Genomic DNA, 18,557 nt, shown 5'->3' on the forward strand with positions numbered 1-18,557 from the left:
AGCTTCCAACCCAGACTGCTTGCTGCTTGGTTAGATGACGTTGGTCAGCTCTTCCGAGACTCTTGGCTGCGGTATCCAGCCTCTGTGTGACTGCTGTGGGCTGAGGCAGTATTAAGACAGGCCACCCAGCAAAAGCACCTTTGCCAGAAGATAGAGCAGTAAGGGGCACACCATGGTGAGGTGTGCATCCTCTTCCATCATGCAAAAGACAAAAGCTTCTTGAAAGAAAAAAGTTGAAGCAAGAGCTGCAGTACACATAGGATAAATGCAAAACCCTCCCTCAGCAGAGAACAAGTGGTGCTACAGACCTACATCACATGGAGTGGACTGTGCAGCCTCCACCTGTGGTGCTGGTTGTATTTGACCTTAAACTGCAGTGTGATGGATGCACTGCAGCTGGCCAGGCCAGCTGTGCTACCTGGTGGAACAGGTTGCCCAGAGAAGCTGTGTCTCCCCCCACCCTGGCAGTGTTCAAGGCCAGGTTGGCTGGGGCTTTGGGTAACCTGGTCTAGTGACAGATGTCCCAACCTATGGCAGGGGTGTAGAATTAGATCATTTTAAAAAGGTCCCTTCCAGCCCAAACTATTCCATGATTCCTTTATTTTCATTTGTAGCATGGGAGGTCTCTCATATCTTTTGTGGGTAAAGGATGCTTTACTGAATTCACGGGGAAGGTCTGAAGACAGGAGGATAACAGATGCTGAATTATTTTATTGTTTTCTATGTTCATCTGAGCATCTCCACAGGCTAGAGAGGCATGTTTATTTTACGTCTGCCTCCACATACCAAGCCTGGATCTGGATTTTGCTAATGTTTCCTCTCTAGGAAAGCCATCTGTGTTCAGCTTTGGCCAGAGTCTGTAAGGTGCTTCACCTTTTAGGGATGCTAAAGAGAACCAGATGGCCTGGTCCGTATGGCCTGGTCTGTCCCTCAGGTTCCTGTGACAGGCTGGGTTTCTGCTGAGCTGTTGCTTTTGTTTCTGGATCATCAATATGTGTTAATTACTGCTGTCCTTCTGGAGATGTCCATCATCTCTCTTAGGAGCAGGCAATCCCTGGTAGAGCTGGGGTGAATAGGTGGCTGCCTGGCTGGTTCTGCTAACATACTGATACACTGCTGTTCTTATTGTCCCTGTCTTCGCCATTCTCCCTGTTTACACCTTTAAAGGGAACATCCTTATCCTTCTTTCATCTTCCACCTAACTGATCCCCTGAACTGGTTACTTCTACCAGGTACAGTGAGACTGTGAGTACTGTCATCCAGCTGAAAACACCTGAAGTTATACAGGAGGGCTAGTACACAGGTGGAGCAGGTGAGTATGGTGCAAGGTAAGAGAGAAGGGTCTTTACAGACATCCCTCAAAGGCCTACAAGAGGTTATGTGCTGTTCACTGAGTGGATGCACTTGGAAAATTCTGGAAGTATCTTTGAAGTCTGGCAGTGGTGACAGCAACGAGCTGACAGATATTAAGACATCTTTAAGATGGCTTTAGAGAAACAGTACAGGTATGGTTAAGATGATGGCCAAATCTGTCTTCCCATGGACAGAATTTATTTGCTCCGTTCCCTGCTCTGTTCCACAGAGAAGTTCACAACCTTGGGGGAGAGGGGAAGAAAACAAAATCCACACTGGTTTATCAAGCTGATTGAACAATTATGACAAACTACAGAAACTTGTTGTTGCTAGAGTCTTTACTAACCTTGTCTTGCATCAGAGAAAGAGGATCTAAAACTCAAATAAAGAACTGAAACACAGTGGTAGTATTGCAGATTGGAAAGAAGTCAGTATCACAAGTTGGAATGGGTGCTAAGATACAGCTTCTTCACAGCTGGTCTAATTCCTCCATCAAAAGCTTGTGTCAGATAACAAAGCCAATTTAGACATTCTTAGTCCCAGGACATATATTTTAAAAAAACCCAAACAAATGCAATTTGTGAGTAACTAGCCTTGACCTGGGAGCACAGGCTGGTTACCAGTATTTTATACAAAGGCAATCGCCATGACTAGATAAAGGATACTTGTAGCCCAGACAGACCCCAAGTGTAAGGGAACCCCTGGCTACCCATCCCCAAGTCCTGTAAAATGAGCTTGTTTTTTATAACAGATGAATACTAGTAACCTCAATGAAAGCTATAAACACTTGATCCTAGAGGGGATCATGCCAGTGGGGCTAGTAGGAAACTGCCTCTAGACTGAGGAGAAATTACCTTAGTACTAAAAACTCTGCCAAAAAATAAATGCATAGTAGTACTTTAGGACTAGATTGATGGACTCCCTTTAAGATTATTAGTTTGTTTACTAGACACAACTTAAATCCACCCATGATTTGATATTTTTTTTCTCCAGGCAATCTTATGAAACAGTTTGGTTGGAAGGAAATACATGTATTTCATCTTCCTTAGAGGCTATGAACTTAGTCCATGGCCTATTACTGTACTTGGGTTGTAGAAGGATTTGAGACTTCTGCTATATAACAACCTATTGTGTAAGGATAACAGAAATTCACTATAGAATAATATTTAATAATTAATAATTTTCCTGTTGTTTAAGTCTGTATCTAACTTAGCTACAAAGTTTCTATAAGAGCACTTAAAAATGAAGTTGTCTGCATACTATTGCTTTTTTTCGATAGTGGTGTTTTATTTTGACATACCAACAATAAGCAGACCTTATATCCTTGTTTAGAGGTCACTGTGAATAGCAACGTTAAAATGATATTAACATTTGTTAGCTAAGCAACAGCAAAAGTCTTTACAAGATTGTCTTTAGGATTTCAAGACTGAAGGCACCTGGATGCCACACGCAAGTAAAAACTAAAATTTAATTGTAAATAAAATAATGACTTCTCTGATCATAAGTACAAAACTAATCAAAGGTAATTAAACCAAACTGAATTGCTCTCCTTCACAATATTTCTTTGCACTATGTAAGCATACGGATTAATCAAGAATAGTATTTCTGCTGAATTTCTAAATGGAAGCCAGCACTTCTCTTTTGTATAGTGATTGCCAGGTAACTGAAATGAGGTCATGCACCATCAGAATGCTGTGCATAATGGGATGAACCTATTAAACTGTCCAATCATATCCTAACACCCACCTAATATAATATAAATTATAGTGTAGCAACAGCAGCTTCAAAACCAAAGGGAAAGCTTAAAATGCTTACACAACCACGGGTAAGTCATTTTCAAATGTATGAAGGGGAGAGAGGATTAATGATGACATCTGAAATGCACAGAAACACAGAGGCAGCAGGCAAGATCTCTAACAGTAGCTCAACTCTTTTTGACTCTAACCATGATCAGTGATCATGAACAGGAAGCCTGTTGTCTATGAAGTTAATCACTGTCACTCACATGCATTCCCACAGCATATGAAATAAGCAAATGTGCTATAATAACACTTATCATTCAAATTTTGTTGTAGAAATCCTGGATCTATATATAAATAGCATCTGGAGATACGATGTCATTGAATAAGAATGTAGTACTTCAGCCAGAGCACAAGCCAAGGGCCTGCAGCACAGTTAGTATCATGCCATTAATAAGGTAATAAACAGATTTTAATGAAACAAATCACAAATAGAGACTTAGGCTATTTTTATATAGCAAGAACAGAAATTCATTGTCATGTGTAATCCAGAGGGAAAAGCACAGAGGCTTTCTTACATTGCAACTGAAGCACAATGTAGGTGCCTGCATACACAATTGTAATACAAAATGTTACTGCTCAGCTGCTGCCCAGTGGTGGAGCAACTTGAACAATGAAAGCATCTTAGGTGGAAACTTAAAGCATCACATTTGCCTCGTGGGTGAGTCCACAGTCACAGCAGCTCTAAGTTCTGCCCTCACCCATGACCAGGCACATTCAGCCTAAATTTGTACTGATCTACAATCCTACCCCAACTGGGATCAAGCCTAGAAGAGAGGCTTCATTGCCTACGTGTTGTCATAGCATGCTTCAGACAAGGCTGTATATTCAGGTTCTGCACAAAGGCAGTGGTGGGGTTTTCTTTGGGCTTTTTTTAAATGTGTGATGAGACAAAGAAATAATGGTTAAACTGGTGTTCTTTCATAGGTAGTGTTTGCAGGATGTGGAAGGCCCAAACTGATTTTCTTCCTCAATCTGAAGAAGTTAATGTGACAATAGTATCTTTTAGTTAATAGGCCACTGTAAAGAAAAAACTAGTCTATAAAGAAAACAAGAACAGAAATTTACTGTTTCAGGAAATGCAACATTATTAGGAAGTCTGGTGCTCGAGACTTTCACTTGAATACAGGGATACAGTCCCTGGAACATAGGGAACTGTTTACTTTTTAGGGACTGGAACGTATGACTGCCATTCTGGTTTCCTTCTCATTTTCACAAATGAAACATTTTTGCCCCATACATAAGCAAGTTTCATCAGGAAGCAGAGAAGGAATGCTGTCCAGTGTAGCCTGGAGGCTGACGATTAGGAAACTGATGGGAGGCAGACTCAAACCTCTCAGGTCAAGTCGATTAAAAAACCCTCTCAGGTCAAGTCAATTAAAAAAATGGTCTTCCTGCATTGTGCATAAACAGATATAAAAGACAAAATTACAATTTTGTTCTTCAAATAAAGCACCTCTATTTATTCTTCAAATAAATACTTATCTTCAGGAAAGTGTGGAAGTTGAATCATGAGAGTGAGGGACAGGATCTTGCAGACCTGATTGGTCCTAACACCAGAAAGAGAAGGTGACTTTACACAGAATCCCATTTTCTACCTTTCCCCATCACCTTACTGGGCTCATGAGCTACTGCAAGGACAGATCATAAAGAATAGCTGCAACTTTAGCACATGGCTATTCAGAGGCACTTTTTTATCAAGAGTTGGGTTTTGCCCTTGTTATCACCAGTCACACCAAAGTGTGTTCATATCTAAATGTTGTTTTATCTGACAGAGGGCTGAACTCATTCTTGTGCTTGTTTCTAAACTCTGTCGGCAAACAGCTTTATGTCACAGCATGTTTTAAGGCTCTACCACCAGCCCTGAAATGAATGGTCACTTAACACAAACACTGCCCAATGTGGTGGAGTTTGCTGCAAGTTCTTACTGTGACCTGTGTGGTTTTTTCCACACTATCGTATTAGCTGTTCTTATTAAGACATTTTCATCTGTTGTTGAGCTGGTGACAGACATCAGACCTTCTAAAACCATTGACAGGTCTTGTATTTTTATTATTTCAATTTTTAGGAAGTTTGATTAAAAAAGCAAAATCTTCTATAATAGTAACAAAATGTTACATTACACGAAAATTTCCTTTCTTTCTGAGGTACTCAGATACTGTATTTTCACTACACCTTACCAATACACATTATAGAAGATTGTTCCAATTAAACAGACAAGTGACTGCTCCTGAATAGTTTTTCAAGGTGTTTAAGTCAATCTATAAACACTTCAGGTTCGGTTTGTCTCCTATTAACTGTAAGGAAATATGTCTACTGGAAGGGAAGAAGAGGACATTTTTTCAAAATTAGAGCATATGGAACTAGTAAACCAATTTTAAGTGTAGTTCTTAACCACGGTATTTAATTTTGCTTATAAAGTATTGTTTCAGAACATACATAATTTGACAAAAACTCTGCTAGGGAAAGAATTAAAAGGTATGAGCCAGAGAAAACAGGAAAAATAATAGAGGGTCCCATGAAGGAGTTCAAGCACAGTCCAATTTCTTGCCCAGCTACTAAAAAGGAGAAGGGAGAAAGGGGTGTTTGTATTTGTGATGCTCTAGCATCGATTACTATTCTTCAGGGATTTCCCAAGCAGCAAGTAATTGTCTTGTAGCATCTGTTTCATTATCACCTTCTGAAAGGCAACAGTAAACCTGTAAAAAAAAGTCTTCCTAAAACCATTGATTGGTAACCTGGACACACATGAGGTTTGGATGAAGTGCTGGAGCTGTCTGGGTGGGGCATAGCACTTCACAGTCTTCCATAGCATGATCACTAGAGGCATGCAATGCTCAAAGCTTAATATGAGCAAAAGGACACACTTGTCTAAGATAGTGAGGTGATAACTGGAGTAGAAGCATTGTTCTTAGCAGTGGTGTTTTAGAGACTTAAGTAAAGCGTGGTTTGCAGAGAGGTGGCATTCCTCTTCCCAAGGAATGCAAAGGATGTCATTGAAAACACAAAGCACTTATACCAATGCCCATGTCTTAAGGAGAAGCGGCAAACAAACAGTGCAGACTGGGAACAAGTAATCTGAGGGAACCGCTGCTTTCACACATCAGTGATCATATAAAAGCACACCTAGCAAGCAAAAGCCAGGTAGATAAATCCTTCTTACGCTTTGCAAGTAGGTGATATGCTTACATACCAAAATGTGACTTTTCATAATCCATAGCAACACTGTGCTTCTGTTTGACAGCCGATTCCCTCACAGCACAGCACATGGGCAGCAGCACAACGAATTTCCTTTAGAAAGCTCTGATTCTACAAATGTGCAGAGATTTAAAAGTAAGTAAATCAGTGGTCTTACTGTCAAGATTTGAGATTAATTGAGCACAAAAGCAGTTTGCAGAACGGGAATTTAGGGAGCCTTGATTGCTTGAAAAGAGCACTTGCAGAAGAGTATAAAAGCGATTCTGTGTGCGATTTAGTCTAGGTCATCCTGCTCGGGCAGGGGGTTGGACTAGGTGATCTTTCCAGGTCTCCTCCAACTCCTAACGTTCCATGATTGTGCGAATTAGGTCTCCAGATCCATTCATTCTTTATCCTCTCTGGCAACTAAAAGACCGACTAGTGCCAACTCGTATGTGTGTATATATACGCGTGTGTGGCTTCTCGCACATGATGCGGGATGAAGGCCTGAAGGTGATTCAGAGAAAACGGTGAGCGGCTGCCCCGCGGCCAGAACAGGGCCCGGACCCGAGGGGAACTTGGCTGCCCCCATTCCCAGGGGCCGGGCTAATTCCAGATCTGTGAGCAAACGTCCCTTTGACAGAGGTTCCCGCCTTACCTCCTGTGCTCGCAGCTTCAGCTAGCCTCGCGGTCCACCCCGGCTCGCTGCGGGAGGCGACGCTGACATACATGTTTTCCGAGGGAGATGAGAGGTTGTGACACACGCACACGGAGCAGTCGCCGAAATCCTCCTCGAGAGGGACGAAACGGGCCGGGGGAGGGGGCCTCAGCTGCCTTCTGTCGCGACACGGGCGCCCGCCTGTCGCCGGCTGCCCGCCTCTGTCGGGCGCCTGTCCCTCTCCGCCCCCGCCGGGCCGAGGACCCGCCGCCTGTTGCTATTTTCGCCCTCGCTGGCTGCGTCGGGAGGAGGCGAGCGGCAGCCGGTCGGTGTGCGGCCCGGCCTTTCCCGCCGCTTCCCGCCCGGGCCGCCGGCAGGTAGTAGAGGGGCGGGCAGCGCGCGAGGGGGTGGCCCGTCCTGACCGGGTCGGACAGTAACAGCAGGCGGCACGCGGCTTCCTCGCCCGGCCCGGCTGAGGCGCTGGCGTAGCCCCCCCTTCCCTGGCCCCGCGTCCGTTAGCGGCTCTCCACTCCTCTCCCCTCAGCGGGAGGTGGGCAGGCGGCTCCCGACAGCCCGCGGCTGCCGCCCGCCTAAGGCACTTCCTTGCACGGAGCACATCCTGCGGCGGCGAGAGGGCGGTAAGTGGCAGCCAGTCAGGGGCTGGTGCCTGCTCCGGGCCTTGCGGGGGGTGGTCGGGACGTCGATGGGGGCCGCCGTGTCCCTGCCGCAGGGCGGCCTGGGGGAGCGGTGCTGGTGGGGCTGGGCTACGTTTTTGGAGGGGGGTGGTGGGGGAAGGAGGAAGAGCTGGTGGCAGCTTTGAGGAAGTGAAAGAGTTGAGGCGAGAAATTAAGGCACCCCGCCGCGGGGGGCGGCCGCGGGCTGGCGGGGCTGGTCCGCTCTGAGGCGGCAGGAGCCGCCGGCCGAGGGAAAGTGGCTGTGAGGCGGGTCCGGCTTGGGGTCCCGCGGCGGGATTGCGCTGCCGGTCGTTACGGAGCTCCTGATGAAGTTACAGCACTTGCTCTGGGGACAGTATTTCTGCGCGGCGGGACGGGGCGGCCGGGCAGGAGCGGAGAGGGGGGCGGCGGCGGGTCTCCGCTTCTCAGCTCGCAGGGTCCCGGGAAAGCTGTCTTCTCGGCAGGACAGCCAGAAGACCTGCTTGAATTGGATCTGAGATTGACGTGATGTGCCACGGTCAGCTCGTAGTTCTTTTTCTCTCTCTCCCCGCTCATCAATGCAAAACTGGCTCGGTGTAACTGCTCCCAGAACCTGCCCCTTCAGTGGCTCTGCCCGTGGGGGTAAAACTGCCCTTTCCTACAGCAACGCGCTCGGAGTTTCAGCTTGAAATCTCCACACGTTGACGCGGTGTTTTTATGGCCCTTTAGATTCGCATAGTGAATTAAGGAGAGAGCGATGTCTTGAAACCGCGTTCGTGAGAGGTATGAAACAAATGTAGTTATTTATAGTGCGGTTTGAAAAGATTGAGACCTTTGTATGCAGCGAGGCGAGTATGGCAGACCTGCTGCAGGAGCCTTCAGCGGTGCAGATGGCGGGATCTCTGCCTGCTCTTAAGCCCAGACATTGAATCGCGGGTCAAAATTAATACAACTTTATACACGATTGTGTGTGTATATATATATAACTAAATATATATACGGTTATGTGCATGTGTGTGGTGATACTTTTAACGCTGGCAAGCACAGAAATAGAAATTTGTCACAGCTTGTTTTATAGAAATGCCGAAAGTCGTAGGTAATATGCAAAAGCAGAAGTGCCTGCAGGTGAGGAAGATGACAGGCTGGGAAGAATGTGAAATACGTTCAGTGATGTGTGGATGACTTAACACTTCTTTTCACTTTGTAATTTGGTACGCTGAAAAGTTGTGTGCCAGTATTTTGGCTGTGGATATGCAATTTACTAAAAAGGAATGGCATTCAGAATGTAATTTACCTAGCAAGCTTTCTTATACTAAGATCTTTTTAATGCATTGCTGCAGTAGAACTGCCCAATATTTTGTTTTGGTCTATATGAGGCTGACTCAGACCTCAGTCATCAGCATATTAATTCCTGTGGACTCTATTAAGGAAATAGCTCACTGTTCCTGCCCTTGACACCTGTTACAATTTTCTTCATCTGGTACATGATTGTAAACTTGTGTGTTTATAATCAGGAACGTTTTACCATTTTGCTGTAATTTTTTTATTATTAGTCTAGTTAATATTTTAATCTATTTCAGGAGTGTTGGCTGGTTTTTAGGTGTGATTATTACTACAAAACTGAATTATTTGCTCAGACTACACATTGGAACATTATTCCAGGCCATGTCCAAAGCTGCTGATGGCATTGAAAAGAATTTAATATATGTACATGAAGAAAGAACGGAAATTCAAAATAATTCCTGAGGCCAATTGACTTGCACATTCTGTAGCCCACAGCGAGTGGTAGCTCCAGAAGGAAACAGCTGATAAGTAGCAATGAGATAAATAGAACCTCCTTGTAACAGAAGGGCACGTTGTGATTCCAAGTGCCTGTTTGAGTTAAATTAGATAGTATTTGAAAACTGCAAGTAACCTGTGGTATGATATATAAACAATCTTATTGAACTGTATAAAACAGCCCAAAAATGTTGTTTGATGCCTCAAGGAAAAAAGATAAACCTTGTAACTCACTGCCCCATAGAATGATCTAATTGTTGCTCTGTTGTGATGCCAAAGAAGAGTCATCTTATGTGTAGGGATGGAAACATGAAGGGACTTCTCAGCAGTCACTGTATCATGACATACTGAATACATATTTTCCTTTGTTTTTATATATATCCTGTTAGGTCTGTAGAGAAATCTGTCAGCATGAGTGAAGACAATGTAAATCTCAGTCAGCGATCAGACAGAGAGGGAGAGGAGTGGTATTTAGTTCTGGCTTGTGTTCCACAGCTCTGGCTGCAGGCCAGGGCTCCTCATAATCCTTAAGTAGTATTATATTTCTGCTAAAATAATCAGCGATGAAGCGCAGTCGGTACCAGTGCCTCTGGTTGCATTTGTCGGCAGGGTTCAGCACTAATGCTGTGCAGAGAAGAGCTGAACAAATTTGTGCTCTTCAAGACCAGCTGTTTTTCACAAGACCTTGCTATATGGTTGGAAGTTTTGCTTAGCTTCTTGGAGTAGAGAAAGCAAATGGACTTACAGAAAAAAAATGCTGTCATGTCAGCAGTCTGATGTGCACAGTTGTCTCTCAGATGAACTGCAAAGGTTGAGAAAGCTGAGGTCTTTCTGTTCAACAACTCACAGGTCAAACTCCTCGTTTAATCAGTGATGTGTGAAGCTCTGACTGCTTCCTTGTTTGATGAATCTTCTAAACCCATCAATTCTGCTCTGGATCCCAGTATTCCAACTGCTGCCAAACCAGGGAAGAGCTGGAGGAGAGTGAAGGATTGCTTCAGTCAGTAGTTACCCATGTTCTGAGTGAGAGTGAAACTTTTGACTGCATGTCTGGATTGAATTTAGTCCAGTCCAGAAGGAACAACAGAAGAAGGATAAATCTTCACCACTATTGTAGTTACAGCTTTTTTTTTTTTAAATTTTTTTTTTTTTAGAACAATCTCTCTCCCTTGCCCTTTTCCTGTGTTAGATGGAATTCATCCTGATTGTGGCTGGTTTTCCCCCAGCTGCTGAAATACAATTTCCAGTGCCCAACCCTCCCAGATTAATAAAGTTAAGACCCTCCCAGTCTGTTCTCTGTACCCCACAAAATACTCCTTCCTAATCTCTAAGCTGACCTGGCCCCATCTAACCAAATGGTACTCAGAGCCTGTACCTTGTCCTCATGATAGTCTTTGCTCTCTTGAGAGAAGGTGAATTTTGAGGAATGCTGTCCTGCATGACGCACAGCTGCATAGAGATGTATCTTCACACAGGGAGAACCTGGGATCCAGAATGGCAGAAGTACTATTTTTTGTGGCAGTCCCCCTCATGCTGTCCTGCCATCACCCTGATTCTCTCTGAAGGTGTCCTATTTAGTTTCTGGTGACATAAAAAGATGAGAATGCAGCTTAATTTGGGAGAATAAGAACGAGATATAGATACATATTAAAACTACTTTTTAAATCAGATTTTCCTAGAACAGTACAATCAGTGTAGTGTTACATGCACGTGGTAAGACTGCTCCTGGCTTGTGAGAAGTGACTGGGTTGATCATAGTGAAAGAGAAATTGAGCACAAAGAGCACATGTATGTTCCCATGTGTATCTTCCACATTAGTGAGTTAGTCTGGTGTCTCCTAGTATGGAAGGTGGGGTTAGATGTATTACTGTGTTTTGTGCACATATGTGCTGCAGTTTCCCTGTCTGCTTTTATGCTGATAGAGTGAACGCAGCTAAATCAAAGCAGGTTAAACATTAAGATACAGTTTGGAGAATGTTAACATTTCTCAGACAGCTGCAGAGCTGTTAGCTGAGGAGTGCTACTCAAACTCTTCTCAGCTGTGAGTGCAAGGGCAATGGAGTTCCTTCAGAAGATGCAGTTGGAGTGGAGAAGGAGCTGTCCAAGTTATGTCAGTGAGCACTGGAGTGAACAACTGGAGACACTCCCTTTGTGTGCAAACCAGAGCCTGGCAGACTTCTCCCAGCCCAGAGTAATGGAGCTTAATGGCTCTTAGACCTGTCAAGGGATGATCAATGTTTAGGTGGAAGGAAAGAAGTGGGTGGCTTTATTTTTATATCTTCTTTCTCTTGGATTAAAGTTGAAATAAGCATTTGTTTTGAAGACGCTGTTTGTGGTTTAATCGGTCAGACACTTGGGAGGAAGAGGAAGCTTGTTTAAGCCTACTGTACTAATATGGGTGGTAGACGGGTACGGTGCCTGCAGAGCCAAGTTTTAGAGGGGAAGAACCAAGTGGTGGCAACCAGAGATGGGTGAACATGCCAAAAATTCCAAGTGGTGGAGCCAGGGCAGACATGGACAGGCTCAGAGCGCGGACACTTTGGCCCTAATGTGTGCTTAATTTTATGACCGGGAATAGGCCTCTTGAGATGAACAGACCTATTTTTAGATCTAAATTAAGCATGTATATAAATACTTCATGATTTTGAAGTAAAACACTGTTCTTGGTGTAAACATAAAGGACGTTAATGTCAGCAGCATAAAATTGATATATTTTCCATTGGAATTTGCATGTAAATTAAGATAAGGATGACAGGAGGAGGAAACAAAGAATGGCTGGACAAGGGCCATGAAACATGTAGAACGGTAGCATACAGAATGATACCAGTTAGATAAGGAAACCTGATGCTGCTAAATTTGTTCTCTGAGAATCTGCACTTCTAGCCGCTCTTAATGTTGGGGAAAAAACCTTAGTATTCTGACTTCTAGATAACTGTTTTGATTTAGTATTAGCTGGTTTTCTTTAGAAATAACCAATGCAGACACTGGAGATTCATGCTATTGGCTTTGCAAGGTATTTATTTTGTTAAAAAGAAATGAATGCCAAGAAGCTTTGCATTTATATTAAATACATTCCAGCAGTACAGTGTTGAAGTATGACAGAGTCTGTTTTGTTAAAATACTGTTCAGTCCTTAGAGTTAGCATGCAAAATAATGTATTATTTTGTGATACTTATTCCTGCTTAAGGCTGCAGTGCATTGTAGGTCTGAGGTAAAAGTGCATGGTAGATTGTGGTAGTCCAAAGGAAACTTTTCTTCCTTAAAAAGTTGATTAAAACGAGGATGACTTTGTTGTATTTTAAAATGTATTTGATTCTGTTGCATTTTTTTACAGAGTTCTGAGAAAACACAGTTGAGAAATACATTTACAACAAGGTATTTGGCTAATAGGTCATCACCCATGTGATTGCCCAGTTCTCCTGTTCTCAAATAATAATGGAGATTTCTTAGGCTTTCTCATCCTGAGATTATGTATGCCACTAAATGATGAGACTACTGAAAGCTAAAAGCTCCATTTTTATGTGTTTCAACTAAACACTGTTGTAGTTATAAATCAATCCAATCTTTCTTGCAGTTGCTGAACTATTTTTTTCATTGTTACAATTAAGGAGAAAGAAATTGAAATAGATCTTCAAAGAAGAAGAGACCATTTTGATTCCTATAATGATAGTCATGGTTAGCAGTCTGCGTTGATAAGATATAAAAATGCTTCCTGACGTTATCCCATTCAATGCAGTGCATTTATATTCATCTTAATGATGATTGTTTTCTTGCTTGTTTGTGAAACACTCAGAAAAAATTGAAAAAAAGTTGTAAAACAACTGAAATAAGGCATATCAATTCTGGATTTTTGTGGCCCTTATTCCCCATAAGCCCCATGCACAGACACACACACAGAGCTTTATAAAAAAGTTTTACAAAGATTGTTCTACATATGTAGAATGCTACTTATAATTTCTTCAAGTTGCATTTTTTACACCTGTGCTATTGGATTGTCTTGCTAAATCTTGCACCCTTGGAACTAATAATGTTGCCACAGAGTTCATTTGTGAAAGACGCAAAAGTTCCAAAAGAAATAAATGCATCCAGACACATGATTTCTGCAGTTCTCTTGTTTTTACAGATTGTAGAAACATTTTTCCTCACTCAGACATTTGCAGATTAGTTGCATTTTAAACACTTGTTTAGTTCCAAATGAATTTCCATCTTGAATATTTTTCAAGGTTGGGTTTGTTTGGTTTTGGGTTTTTTAATCCTGAAATTTCCTTTAATTTTTGACAAGGTGAAGCATTGTTAGAAACTCACATTGAAAATATTTTTAGAAGGACAAATAAAGGCCAGAGTTTAATGAAAACTCATGAGAAAAATACTGCTGGTTGTGATCATGTTTGTAGATGAACAAAGAAAAGAAATACTGTTGCCACAGTAAACAGATGCCATTTATTAAATACTTGTTCAAATATAATTTAAAATGTTTTGTAAGGAGTTCTTGGTACTGCTCATGTTGTTTTTAATAGGTCTTTTCATGGGAAACTATGAGAAGGCTGAGGGTAAACTGGTGTCATGGTATTTAAACATAGGCAATTAAAGGCCAGTCAGCTTCTCATCAGTCTCACACAAAATAATACAACAACTGAAAACATGTTCAATTGATGAGGAGATAAAACATGGCAGTATAACGAATGCCAATCAATCTGTTTTCATAGACTATTTTGCAAAACTAAATTGGTAGATAAATGTAGTTACTGGGTTTTGTTACTAAACCTACTAATATAATAAAAGTAGTGGTAGTACATGCTGGGTATAACAAGGTTGTGTGTGACTTGGTTCCATTTGATATTTTAAGAAATTAAAATGATACAACATCAATGGGGGAAACATTAAATATTCCTGGCTGTCTCACAGACCTCAAGATGCAATCATGAATTGTGAATCATCATCTGGTTTTCAGTGAGATGCTATAAGGATTGTTGCTCATCTCTATCTGGCAGGTTTATCAGCAATCAGTCAGTTGACTGCTGCTGGCTTTTTCAGATGACAGCAACTTCATCTGTCAGGGGTGTTATTTAATGAAAAAGTCTAATTGGTAACAGCCCATTGTCCCTTGGCAAACTATAACTAAGGAAATAACTCATGTTAGTATCAAAATCATCCATCTGTGAACCAGAAAGATGACTTTTCTTTAGTTTTCAAATGCGACTGTCATTGAAGTCAGAATAGCTCATCTGAGTTCCTTCTGTGATAATGAGATTGAAATAGACCAGTGTGAGCCACATGCACGCCTGCCCATGAAACAGGCAGGCTAGAAAGAATGTGCGTTTTTTAATTTAGTTACTCATTAGATGGTTCAGCAAGGGCTGTAAAGCAACTTTTAAATCTGGACTGACTTATTTCCCAGCAGTGTGTTTAGTACTATTATGTTTGTTGGACCTGAAATAGTAAAACCCAATGTAGAGGAAACTTGCTAGATAGGTCATGGTAGATGATCAATGTGTCTTTTCTGATATTAAGCTTTTCAATATTTGTGTTACTGACAGTTTGGTTTTAATAGGACTCAGCACCTACTTAACTATTTATTTTCCTTTCAGAACTTCCTGTTCCTTAATCAAAGGAACCATCCAGATATCGGCATTCCATGGAACTGAAATATTGGTGAATTAGTCCAGGTTCCCTAAAGGACTGTAAAATGGAGCCAATAACATTCAAAGCTAAAAAGTATCAAACACCTAGTGATTTCTCCACAAGTTTCAGTCTCCAGCTTATTGGTTCTCTGTCAGTGCATTCTCTAACCACCATGTCAATGCTGCCTTGGATTGTGGCAGAGATCCGGACGCTCAGTACAAAGTCTTCCAAAGAAGAACCTAATGCCAGCCAAATCCGACTTTATGTTTCACCAGCAAGTCTGCGATGTGAACCAGACACAGGGAAAATCCAGCAGTGGGATCCTTTGATTTGTTCAAGTTTGTTTGAATACAAGCCACAGCACGTCCACAAACTGATTCACAACAGCTACGATCCAAGCTACTTTGCTTGTCTGATAAAGGATGGAGCAGCAAATCAGCGAAGTATCTGCTATGTATTTAAAGCTGATGACCAGACAAAAGTAAGTAAAAATAAGCCAACAACCCAACAAAAAAACCACACAGAAGTGAGTAACACTGGAGTTATTTTTGTGTGTTTGAAACCTTTCATTACAGTGTAAGATCTTAAGACTTTACTTACAATTAGAGACTGGTTCTCACTAAAACTTACCGACAAGTGTCACTTGACTTGATATTAATGGTTCAGTTGAATTTGAACTGCTCAGTATGTGAAGTGAAAGGTGTGTAAATCTACAGGATCAGAGACTGAATTTCATCAGCTTAAAAAACACTTTAGTTTGAGATATGGGCTGAAATCTTGGCTTGTGAGTCAGTGAGAGTTTTTCTGTTGATGTCACTAGGGTTAGGATTTCACCCTTGAGTCACTGTGAACTTTATCTAATCCTATGTTTGGACCTCTCAGATTTCTATTTCCCTCAGTTGAGACCTATGTGGCTGGGAAATAGTGATACCTCCTTTCTCAGAAGGAGGAGGGGGTAGGGTGGAGCCTCCATATGTAGAGTACCTCCAACCACAAGGGCACTATGGAAACCTCTTCCTAGCTTTGTAATCCACAGAGCCTGGCAGTGGTGTCTGAGAATGGGAGAGAGGCCACAGCACAGCACTGCAACTGTAACGTGCAGGCTTGCTGCTGCATGGGGAGAGGCAGAAGTTGGGTGTGTGCATCTCACACTGGGGGACAGATTTGTCTCAGTCTGCATGTCCTAGGAGCAAGGTGTGTCCTTGCTGAAAAGGTGGAAGCGTTAAAAGTAGTGTTGTTTGTTTGGTTGTTTTTTTTTTTGATTGAGATTAATGTGAGACTAACTCTTGTGAATGAGTAAGGTGAGTAGCATTTAGCACAAAGCTATTGTGGGACAAAACAGTGAGCAGTGACGTATCCTTCATCTCTTCAGTGTGGACTCTAATTATCATTTTGGAAAACAGCCTTGCTACATGCTGCTTGCTTGACTCATAGGAGATGTCCTGCTGATGGACCTTGAAGGTATTATGTGAATATACACTGCACATGGGATTTATGCCAACCTGCCCAAAACCAAAACATTATACAGTTACAAATCTGTGGTCTCAAGCTTAGAGCTCAAAACATATGGAAACAGCTTTAGTTAAATCCCCCTAGATAAAAAGGCAGTTCTGGTAAATTAGAAGGCAAATATGTTGTAAATAATCAGCACTTGAGTGCGAATTCCTGTCACCTTAAAATGCAAAATACCAAAATTATGTATATAAGGAAACAGAAATGAGGAATAGATGTTTCAGAACTTGGCATTGAGCAGAAGTTGGTAAATACTTCTAGCTGCTTCTTGCAGAAGCCACCCCTGTAGCCCCCCTTCCTCCACCAGAACCCTGCTGCGCAAAACTACAACAGTGGTTTGCTTGTGATTTTACATGAGTGTGATGAGTACACAGCACTGACTGCCTCCAGTACATTTTCTTTTGTAACAAGAGATTGAAGTACTTTTTCCTCGTGTTTGATCAAATTCCTAGACGTGTCTGAAATGAAAGAGAATGAAATAGGTCACTAGTTAAATTTGCAGCTGCATCTACTTTTTTTTGGAGGCAGCACCCATAATTTTTGGAAGCCTATTTTAACTGCTTAGCCCCAGATTCACACAGCTGTCCTTTCAAAAACTACCCACCACCTCTATTAACTTGCCTTGACTAAAAGGTTTGTTTCTCTTGACTTTTTTGCAGGCTTTTAAGTAAGTTCCTTATGCTTTATAGGGTGTTGTTACTCTGCCCTGTATATTGTCATAGAATGCCTTTTAGCTAATTGGTGTTTGTGGCTTTATCAGGAGGAGTGGATTGATGTTCCCTGTGTTGCAGATACCAAACTTCAGATCACAGGAGTGTACTGTCTGCCTTTTGTAATAAACTGCGAGAACTGTTTGTTAAAAGCCAGTGGGTTGGGAAGAAGAATTTAGCACTATGAGGCTGCAGCTTATGTTCAGCTTCAGATAAAACGAATTTTAGAAATTAGACCTTTGCAGCCTGTGTGACAACAGGTTCTTGTGCTAACACTCTTGCTTCAGAAAACTCTTTTTTATATTTGCTTCAGCTCTGTAAAAGATACAGTAGTCAAGATATGTTCAGTCATGTTCATAACAACTCTTTACCCATCAATCTTGGACTCCCAAACTTTTGTGTTAATTGCACTTCATTTATTTTTATTTGGAAAAAACCCACCAAAAAAACCAAACCCACAAAACAACCCACAGCCAGTTAGTAATTATTTTAAACTGCAGGAGACACAGTTCTTTGTATAGCACGACTACAGGTTTATCTAGGCAGATATTTGACAAAGAATTCTCAGATTAGGTCAGGTCAGACTGAGAATTTGAAGTAGAATGTACTCTGTGGCTTTGCAAGTAAGTTCTGAGTATGTCCCCACTTTAGGATAAGTAGAATAAAAGAAGGTGGAAGGATGTCTGTGGGTGAAGTAGACAAGTAAGCTTAGTATGTTAAGACAAAAGTGGGTGTGTAGAAGACTAAACAGTAAAAGCTTTTGAAGAGTTGGACAAGACACTTGAACTTCATGCAGACAGAGAAACAGCTCTGGAAGTAGTAGAAAGTACAGAAAAACGTGAATGGTCAGGCTTTTAGCATCAGGATTGCAGTCTAGCAGTGGTACTCCTTTGTATGTACAAATTGAGTGAGAATATATACTTGATTAGTGAGGGGTTATTTTGTTGTTTCATGCAAAAAAATGTTAACAGGAGATAATTTTTTTCTGGATAATATTTAGCTAAAATTTAGAATTGATAGGGGTGTGGGAACATGTGTAGTGTTTTTCCTGAATATGAATACAGGGCTGCTAGGTTCATTGTTGCTCCATTGCTAATATATCCACTTTAGAGAATAAATCAGCAGACAGGTAATTAATACTAAATAAAGTCAGGATTCTTGGCAAGGAATTCCTCGTTCTGCTTCTCTTTAGAAGTCAAAGAAAAGGCAGTGCCCTTTTGTGGTCTTTGTCTTCACTCTGTAGGATCTTGTATAATTATTTCCATTGCACGATCATTGCAATATACCACTCGCT

The 18,557-nt window shown here is 41.8% G+C and overlaps 1 protein-coding gene across 8 annotated transcripts in view; it reads left to right on the forward strand.

Annotated features, from left to right (window-relative positions):
* Positions 1–15,105: 15,105 nt before the first annotated feature.
* Positions 15,106–18,557, forward strand: part of TBC1D1 (TBC1 domain family member 1) — a gene marked incomplete at its 5' end in the record, with an annotated part of 94,160 nt that continues 90,708 nt past the window's right edge. For all 8 annotated transcript variants that reach the window (XM_084266868.1, XM_084266875.1, XM_084266869.1 and 5 more), the window contains one exon: positions 15,106–15,522. In XM_084266868.1, the coding sequence (XP_084122994.1) occupies positions 15,106–15,522 (417 nt within the window). The remainder of the gene's footprint in view (positions 15,523–18,557) is intronic.

Source organism: Gallinula chloropus, assembly GCF_964237585.1.
Source record: "Gallinula chloropus genome assembly, chromosome: 7".
Taxonomy (NCBI): domain Eukaryota; kingdom Metazoa; phylum Chordata; class Aves; order Gruiformes; family Rallidae; genus Gallinula; species Gallinula chloropus.